Below are 10,468 nucleotides of genomic sequence, written 5' to 3'. Positions count from 1 at the left end.
TAACACATTCTCCATCACCTCACATAGTTACTTTTTTTTGGTGGTGATAGAACATTTAAGGTTTACTCTCTTGGCAGATTTCAAGTATATAATACAGTATTATTAACTGTAGTCACCATGATGTACATTAGATTCTCAGAACTTATTCATGGTATAATTGAAAGTTCGTACCCTTTTACCAACCTCCCCCATCATACCACCACCACCACCCCGCCTTGGCAGCCACCAATCTACTTTCTGTTTCTATGAGTTTGGCTTTTTTAGATTCCACATATAAGTAAGATCATACAGTACTTGTCTTTTGTTTCACTTAGCATAATGCCAAACTCCAGGTTCATCCATGTTATCACAAATGTCAGGATTTCTTTCTTTTCGTGGCTGAATAATATTCCACTGTGTATATATACCACATTCATTCATCAGTGGACACTTATGTTGTTTCCATGTCTTGGCTATTGTGAATAATGTTGTAATGAACATGGGGGTGCAGATATCTCTTCAAGGTAGTGATTTCATTTCATTTGGAGCTACACCTAGAAGTGGGATTGCAGGACCATATGGTAGTTCTATTTTTAATTTAGCTTGGATTTATTTTTTTTTAATTTTTTAAAATTTATTTTTATTGAAGTATAGCTGTTTTACAGTGTTGTGTTAGTTTCAGGTGTACAGCAAAGTGATTCAGTTATACATACATATATATTTTTTGACTCTTTTTTTAATACAGCAGGTTCTTATTAATTATCTATTTTATACATATTAGTGTATGTATGTCAATCCCAATCTCCCAATTCATCTCACCACCACCACCCCATATCTTTTTTTTTAGATTCTTTTAGGTTATTACAAAATATTGAGTATAGTTCCCTGTGCTATACAGTAGGTCCCTGTTGGTTATCTGTTTTATATATAATAGTGTATGTATGTTAATCCCAAACTCCTAATTTATCCCTCCCCCGCCCCCTTTCCCTTTTGGTAACAGTAAGTGTGTTTTCTATGTCTGTGGGTCTATTTCTGTTTTGTATATAAGTTCATTTGTATCATTTTTTTTCTTTTAGATTCCACATATAAGTGATATCATATGATATTTGACTCTGTCTGACTTACTTCACTTAGTATGATCATCTCCAGGTCCATCCATGTTGCTGCAAATGGCATTATTTTATTCTTTTTTATGGCTGAGTAATATTTAGGTTGAATTTATTCTTAATTGAGCTCATTAAAGACAGAGGCCATACCTTATTTATAAAACAATATCATGGCAATTAACAGCACAGGCCTTGAAGTCAGACACCTGAGTTTAAATCTTGGCTCTGCTGCTCCTCACTTAAAATACCAAATAGTTTTCTGGGGTTGTTACTATAGTGTAACTTTGTTTAGTCTCAGTACTCTTATCTGTAAAATTGAGATAATTATAGCTATTTCTCTCAGGGCAGTTGTGAACATTAAATGAAAAGATGTATGAAAGCATTTAACAGAATTCCTGGCACACACGGTATTCAACCAATGGTAACTATAATTAACTATATGCCTACTTTATTATTTGAATCCCTACCATGTAGCACAGATACATGTGAACATGTGATACAGCTGAACAACAAATCATGGCTAAGGTGAGAGAAGAAAACCACGGAGGAATCCACGGGCTGGCAACCTTGCTTTACTATACCTTTATTTTTCTCTGTGACCTTAATATTTGGAGTCCCAGGGTGTGTAGTGGGGTTTGGGGGCATGCTTCTAGCCCAGATGAGCCTTGCTGGACGTGGGCTAGGAGGAAAGAGTGTCTTCTGTTAGTACCAGGGCCTCCCTGGGTGTTCTGAGCCTCTCAGGGGAATTGCAATTCAATCTCCAGTTCCTTCTCCCCTCCTTGCCTCACCCCACAGTGTCTCTGGAGAGTCTCCTGGTGATGGGAACTTCCACTGACTAACCTGCACCTTCAGTGAGGTCCCCAGGAGTTGGGGACTCTCTTAAACACCACCTCCTGCACGAAGCACTTCTTATTTCTCCAGGTCAGAAAGAATTTCTCCTGTTATAGCACTTAGTACTTATTCCCCTGTTCTAGCTACTGGCTTTGTGTTGTTTCCCCTGTGAATTGCTAGGTGTCTGAGAGCAAAGTCTGGCTCTGGTTCCTGTTTGATCAGTACAGTGAGCTGTACATATGTTCCCAAGTAATAACTGTTATATTGAATTTTACTGAAGCCGGTCTTGGGATTGCAGCGTCCAGCTGAGCAATAAGCCCAGACCTTGCCCTAAAATCTAAGGTGCTACCCTGATCCCAGAGCTTTAAGATACAAACTTCTCCTCCCTATAGGAGAACACAGCCTCTGGGCAATTAACAGCCTAGAGCTCATTATTTGACTCATTGTAAGAAGTTCCTAGCAATAGATTTCTAAAAGCTAGCAGTAATGCAGAAAAAAACAAAAACAAAAACCCTTTATTTAGGTGATAGGGATTTATAAAATATTAACATCAAACATTTTCCTCTTCATAATTTAAAGTTCGGTTTTTTTACACCACCCAGCTATCACACAGGAGCATGGTGGAAATTCAATACCTGTAACAGCTGGAAACAGTCTGAAAGAATTCTGACTCTATTAGCAGAAGAATTCTGACTCTGTTACTTAAACTTTGTTCCAGTAGTCATATAAAAATAATAAGGCAAGAATTTATTTGGTCTCAAATATGATTATTCTGAATCATCCAACATGCACGAAATTGTAAAATTTTCATTCTCAATTATCATTACTACATAGTTTGCTAAAGTGCCTGGCCCCAAATAATATTTTCTAGATGTTATTCTGAGTTGTTTAATGGAATTTAGCTGAAATAACATTTCAGGAAAAGTTTGCCAACTCGGCAACTTGCTTTTCTTACTTGGCCTGGAGAAAAAATTACCCTTTCAACTTCATCAGCATCTCTTTCCCCACTTGGGCCTCAGTTCTGCTTGAAGAATGCTAATATGTCTCCTCTTGATTTCATGTGGCTTTTCACAAATCCAGTTAACTTCCGGAACCCCTCCATCAGCCCGTCCCCGGTGGCAGCACAGCAGGGCTGCACGTACCAATTCCGGTCACTGCAGAGTTGCTTCACTTTGAACATTCTGGTGATGTCCTCGGCACTCAGAGCACCAGGCACGTCTTGTTTGTTGACTAACAGGATAACAGGCACATTTTTAATGTGCTCATTCTTCAAAATCTGCTCAAACTCTCTCCTGGAGTCTTCCAGTCGCTGTGTATCTGTACTGTCCACAACATATACCAGCCCATCGGTGTTCTCACAGTAGAGGCCCCACACAGTTCTCATTTTTTCCTGTCCTCCAACAGGAAACACCCTTTTCCAACTCAATCATCTCCACGTTGAAACCTACTGTTGGGATGGTCACAATACCCTCAGCAAGCTTTAATTTGTAAAGGAGAGTAGACTTCCCAGCAGCGTCAAGTCCCAGAAGAAGAATTCGGGCTTGCTTGGCTTTGGGGTTTTTAGAATTCAATAGACCCATTTTAGGCTTTTTTTTTTTTCTTTGAAGACCTTTTCTTTTGGCTGGAGCCAGTGTTTCCTCTTCAGGTCTTGCATGAAAATGTTAAGAGGAAAGAAGAAAGCAAATGCTTCATGTTATAGTCTAAGAATAGGAACTTGCGTGCATTTATGTTGTAGCTTATCAACTTGATTATGGGCAAGCAGTGTTTCATTTGCAGTCCCAACCAATCCTGAGGAATCTGCGATGTGAGTAACCAGCCAGTGTCATAGGAGCTCAAAGGGGAAATTCTTTGTGAGTGAGTAGGACTTAGGAGGGGCCTGCCTGTGTGACACTGCAGCTTGTTCTTTTCCAGATGTTGGAAGTCTAGGGTAATCAAAGGTTTGGATACGCACGGGAACATGGTTTGGTAGCGGCATAAAAACTTAACTTTACAAGTGGTTTGTAGAAATTCTCTAGTTGTTTGACTATTTATCTTATCCCAGTTGTAAATAAGTAACCAGACTTCTGAAGCCATGAAGAGAGAGTTTACCTCACACTGCCCTGAGCAGTATCTTTAGTACTTTCCAGATTGCTCAGTAGGAAACTTTAAACCATCCAAAGTTATCTGAACCTTACTCCCATAATCATATAGAGAATCACTTCTTTAATCTTCTAAATAGAAAATTTACACTATTCACAAGACCAAATTTACAGGAGGGGGAAGTTTGTAACACAAACACTTTTAAAATTAAGCAGTCTGATTAAAGGTGGCGAATGAATATATTTATCTCCTCTCCTCAAGACTCCACCAAAATGATGGTAAAGGAATAAAAAGAACATATAAACTCATATCTAGAGCAGGAGAGTCCATCAGAGGGTGAGAGATTTCAACAAAATTCTGGAACGTGGAACATAGATAGAAGATGAATGGTAACTTATGCAGCAGGATAAAGCTGAGGCTTGGAGTACTGATACACAGGATACAGAGGGAAGGGGCAAAATGAGCAACTAAAAAACAGGGGGTTAACTGAAAGTCTGAATAAGGAACAGAAAACACACACACACACACACCTCTGCTGGGTGACAATTCAGAGTGAGATGTTACACCCTGGGCCAAAAAAAAAATCTTTTCTAAAGAAATTGTATGATGTCAGAGAAGAGACCTTCATGTTTTGACAGTTGGGAGTTTCCACCTCATAATGCCTAATTCAACATTTAGTTAACCTATAGCCAACCTGGCAGTTGGCAAACCTCACTCATGTACATGGAGTTCCTAGTCAGTTTTCAGTGCACAGAGGTTTTCATACTTAATACATAACATGCCTCTAATATAATGAAAGACCAAGATAAAAATAAGAAGGTTTTAAGAAAGCTTTAACAGAGGTAATGCAGGGAACAGAAGAAAATGTTCAATAAGTTCTAATTAATATTTCCATAGAGATTTGCAAAGATATTGCATCCATAAAACAAGAAATGGATGCTATTTAAAAAGCCGCTCAAAAAACAAAAACAGGACTCGTGAAAATTAAAAACATGGTTTCCAAAATTTAAAAAGATCAATAATAGGTTAGAAGAAAATCCAGAAGTTTCAAAGTCTGACTTATAGGACTTTATTCCAGAAAGAACAGAAAATATGCAAAGAGGAAATTATCAAAGAAACAACATAAGACTATTTTTCAAAGCTAAAGAATAAACTCTCCAGACTGAAACGTTTCCCTCAACGCTTAGCAAGTTGATCTTAATTTTTTTTTAAACTGTAAAAAAAAAAAAAGTCTATATATTTATTTATTTGGCTGTGCCGGGTCTTAGCCGCAGCACACGGGATCCTTGTTGGGGCATGCAGGATCTTTAGTTGCGGCTTGCGAACTCTTAGTTGCAGCATGTGGGATCTAGTTCCCTGACCAGGGATTGAACCCCGGCCCCCTGCACTGGGAGCACAGACTCCCAGCCACTGGACCACCAGGGAGGTCCCAGCAAGTTGATTTTTAAAAGAGCTATATATACTAAGGCATAAAATAGACATGTTTTATTTTTAGTTAAACTAAAATTCTATTTTTTAAATTAAGTAGACTATTCTGGGTGTAGAAAGTACACTTATGAAGAAATTATGTAAACCTTTAAAAAACTATTAAATTCTTAACCAACTCCCTGTATCTCAGAAACCAGAGATAGCATTTTCATTCATTTATTCATCCATCCATTTATTTAGCAAATGTATATATTGATTGCCTACTGTGTGAACTACCATGTGCTAGATTCCAGGGAGGACGCAAAGGTAAATTAGACCTTCCCTTAGGTGGCTTTCATTGAGGAGAAGTTTAAAGATATGTGAATAAAAATAATAACACAAAGTTTTAAAAAATGTAAATGCTATAAGAAGAAAAAAGCTAACATATTCTAGAAATTCAAAGATTACTTCAGGATGGAGGGCATCAGGGTGATCACCCTAGAGAAGGTTCAACCTCAAACCAGGCCTTCTAGAGATAGGGTAGGGGAAGGGTATATTAAAGAGATGGTCTGTGTAAGCAGTCTCAGAAATGGGAAAACATAGAATGTGTATGGAAAAACAACAGGATACAAGTATGCACATGTAGTGGGGTTTTTTTCCTATAAACGTTTAACTATCATGAGAAAACCATCAGACAAATCTTGATTGTAGGACATGCTACAAGACAACAGACCTGAACTCTAAAATATGTCCATGCCCTGAAAGGCAGAAGAAAAAAAAGGAACGGAAGAAGAATGATCTAAATTAAGATATATTTAAGATACGTGTTTGGATCCTTTGTTCAAAAAAATTGATTATTACTATAATTGGGGACATTTGATGATGATATTATTATATATATGAACTATATATTAGATGATGTTATTTATCAATGCTAAATTTCTTTTTTTTTAATTTTTAAAAATTTATTTTGGCTGCGTTGGGTCTTCGCTGCGTGCAGGCTTCCTCTAGTTGCAGCGAGTGGGGGCTACTCTTCTTTGCGGTGGTGGGCTTCTCATTGCAGTGGCTTCTCTTGTTGTGGAGCACAGGCTCTAGGCGCACGGGCTTCAGTAGTTGCAGCACATGGGCTCAGTAGTTGCGGCATGCCAGCCCTAGAACACACGGGCTTCAGTAGTTGTGGCGCTCGGGCTCAGTAGTTGTGGCACACAGTCTCCACAGCGTGTGGGATCTTCCCAGACCAGGGATCGAACCCATGTCCCCTGCATTGGAAGGCGGATTCTTAACCACTGCATCACCAGGGAAGTCCAATGCTAAATTTCTTGAGTGCAATGAGGATATTGTAGTTATATGAGAGGATGTCCTTGTTCTAAAGAGATATATGTTAAAGTACTTAGGGGTGATATCAGCAAGTTAATTTCAATTGGTTCAGCGTGCGCCACACACACCCACACACACACACACACATCAGAAATATGGCAAAGGTCAGCAATTGGTAGTTTATGTGAGGGGATTTGGGTGTTCACTGTACTAAACTCTCCTGTAGGTTTGAAAATGTTCAAAATAACATGTAGAAAAAAAGAATATAATTGAAATAAGCTAATCAAACTAGGCTGCAGTCTGCAGTAATGTAGAGAATTATTCAGCTTACACATGTGGTAAGACCATGTTTCCCAAGATGAATTTAGGGACTGTGCACTACCACGTGGGCTCTTCTCTGTCCATCTCTGGACTTTCAATAAATTGAATTTTAAAGGAAAAGGTTTAACACATTTCATTTTAAACTTGATACAGTCTTTATGAGATCCACTGTCCATACCGGGGTAATACTTTAATTTGTTTTGTCTATAATGAGGATAATCATACATATATATGCCTTCACTCTGTTTCCCATTTGACCAATTATACCTTGTTTTCAGGATAGTCAACCAGATGAGGGGTTAAATTCTGGATGAATATTATATCCAAATGAAAATACGACTCTCTTTTCTGTAAAAGGGAGTAATTTCTTTCTCAATGTTAATTTTCCTGAAAAATTCTACAAATGTTTCAACGTCCTTTTCTACTGTCTTACAACATTTATGGATTCATTTGTCCTGGCCAAACCTGAGGGAAGGCAAGGTGTTTGTTTTCTGTGAATCATTTCGAGATTATGCAAATAAAGGCAGGATTGTGAGAGGGTTACTGGCAAGCTCTGTGGTATCATAGGAAATTTGTTTTACAATACAGGAATGAAAGAAACATTTTTTTTAAACTTCTTACCTTGGAGATGGGAAGCAAAAAGCCCTTACTTAGAAACTCAACCGTGTACTGACAAAGTAAAGATATAGAAACTCATCTCTTGGAAGAAAGTGGCAACTTATTCAATTAACTTTATTTTTTATAATTTAGGAAGAAAGAATGGGGAGGTCGTTGTGTGACTTGCTTAGTTTACGCAGACTTGGAACATGCCTGTTTTCCCTATAATAACTTTTTGTTTGGTCTTTTTAAAAATGAACTTTTAGAAAATGGAAGTATAACATACATAGAGAAAAATGCAAAAATCATAAATGTACAGCTCAGTGAGTCACAAATTGAAAACATCCATGTATATACTGGTGATACCAGGCTTAATTTTTAATTTTCCATTTTTGTTGCAAGTAAAAATTCTAGACCTCAAGCATTTCTACACTCAGTTGTCAGAAATATACTCTGTTCTCGAACATGTAATGAGAACAACAGGTACTCATTATCCTAGTTGAGATTCTTTGGTGCTGTGAAAAATGATATTCCAATCCACGAAGCTTTTCCAAGTGCCGTTTTTTTCCCAGGACAGAACCAGAACTTTCATGCACATCACCAAATGTGGAGCATATGGGTAGACCACTGGATCTGAGTTCAAATCTAGCCTCTGGCACTTACTGAGTGCTGAATGGTGACAAAACCAGGGATGTTGTGATAGCTTATTATATTACATATAATAAATGTGAAAACAAATATCACAGAACCTGGCACATGATTGATGTGAATTTTCTTCCTCTCCTCTCACAAGTTTTGTATATAGCTAACATTTAAAAATACCTGCAGGGCTTCCCTGGTGGCGCAGTGGTTGAGAGTCCGCCTGCCGATGCAGGGGATACGGGTTCGTGCCCCGGTCCGGGAGGATCCCACGTGCCGCGGAGCGGCTGGGCCCGTGAGCCATGGCCGCTGAGCCTGCGCGTCTGGAGCCTGTGCTCCGCAACGGGAGAGGCCACAACAGTGAGAGGCCCGCGTACCGTAAAAAAAAAAAATAAAAAAAATAAAAATACCTGCAATTCTTACTTATCATGATAATCATTTCATGACATATGTAGGTCAAACCATTATGCTGCACACCTTAAACTTGTATAGTACTGTATGTCAGTTATGTATCAATAAAACTGGGAGAAAAAAATTACCTGCAACTCTTGGTTCTGGAGAACCTAGGGGCAGGACAGGAATAAAGACGCAGACGTGGAGAATGGACTTGAGGACACGGGGAGGGGGAAGGGTAGGCTGGGACGAAGTGAAAGAGTGGCATTGTCATATATACACTACCAAATGTAAAACAGATAGCTAGTGGGAAGCAGCCGCATAGCACAGGGAGATCAGCTCAGTGCTTTGTGACCACCTAGAGGGGTGGGATAGGGAGGGTGGGAGGGAGATGCAAGAGGGAGGGGATATGGGGATACACGTATATGTATATGTATAGCTGATTCACTTTGTTATAAAGCAGAAACTAATACACCATTGTAAAGCAATTAGTTATACTCCAATAAAGATGTTAAGAAAAAAAAAAAACCTGCAACTCTTAACCTTTTCCAGACAAGGAACAATTTGGTGATTACCATCAGAGTACTGTATTCCCTTAGCAGAATAAAGCACTGTGTGCTGAACCCCTTCTCCAGCACGCCAACGTTGTTATCCCCCTTCTCCCAAGTAAGATTAAAATGAACAAGGATACAATACAATACAATTAAAATGAACAGAGAGACCGTCTGAGGGCTGTGTCTGGAACTTGGAAGGGGCATTCACTCATTTGCCTTGGTGAAGACAGGCATTTATATAAGGACAGATGACGCAGATATCTTTGGCCCCAGCTACATGTGAAGCTCTCAGTATCCTCTGTCTGCCCAGCCAGTGGCAAGGGGATCCCAAAGAACTGGGCCATGCAACCTGACCACCATGAACCGAAGTGGTTCCTTTTCATGACAGTGATCCAAATCATAGGTTTGCATAGGTATGCAAATTCTTTTAAAAATTATTTTAAGGTCTCCATTCTTTACAGCCTTTCATTTCTCTTCTAACAGTAAACTTGTGATTATTCATTCAATATTTATTGGGTACACATGAAATGGCAAGCACTATTTGCTGTGAACAGAATAACAGATTCACCCTTTAAGAAGTAACTGAGGGTTGAACCATTTAAAAAGTATATATTTAAAAAATGCTCTACATTACAATCTTGCTATTTAAAAAAGTATTTTATTATAAAAACAATATTAGGGCTTCCCTGGTGGTGCAGTGGTTGAGAGTCCGCCTGCCGATGCAGGGGACACGGGTTCGTGCCCCGGTCCGGGAAGATCCCACATGCCGCGGAGCGGCTGGGCCCGTGAGCAATGGCCGCTGAGCCTGCGCGTCTGGAGCCTGAGCTCCGCAACAGGAGAGGCCACAACAGTGAGAGGCCCGCATACCGCAAAAAAACAAACAAACAAAAAAAAACAATATTAAGAAAATTTTAAATCATCTGAAACATTTAAAAATGTAATGTGACTAGGAATTTACTTTTGTCTATTTTCTTTCTGTCTTTATGTACATATATAATTTTGATACGCTTTATTCATCAAGCTTGTATTGAGCACATACTATATCTGGATTTAATGCAAGACACTGGTGATATGGATGCAATCAAAACAGTCTCCATTTTCAAGGAGGTAGTAGTCTAATGAGGGAGACAGATACATGGCATGCATATTGCTATAAAGTAACAGAACCTTAAGGAAGCACAGAAGTCATCAAAAAGAAGGGTGAAATAGCACATTGTATCCAGGGAACTGGAAGCAGTTCCATAA

At 38.9% G+C, this 10,468-nt stretch overlaps 1 protein-coding gene across 1 annotated transcript; it reads right to left on the bottom strand.

Moving 5' to 3' along the window:
• Positions 1-2,931: 2,931 nt before the first annotated feature.
• Positions 2,932-3,496, bottom strand: ARL14 (ARF like GTPase 14). Its single transcript, XM_007472232.1, is given in 2 exon segments — positions 2,932-3,328; positions 3,330-3,496. Coding segments are annotated over 2 exon segments (564 nt in total).
• Between the last annotated feature and the right edge of the window lie 6,972 nt (positions 3,497-10,468).

Source organism: Lipotes vexillifer, unplaced genomic scaffold, assembly GCF_000442215.2.
Source record: "Lipotes vexillifer unplaced genomic scaffold, Lipotes_vexillifer_v1.1 scaffold641, whole genome shotgun sequence".
In the NCBI taxonomy this organism is placed as follows: Eukaryota; Metazoa; Chordata; class Mammalia; order Artiodactyla; family Lipotidae; genus Lipotes; species Lipotes vexillifer.
The sequence above is the reverse complement of the archived record's forward strand: the minus strand, read 5'-3'. Positions and strand labels throughout refer to the sequence as shown.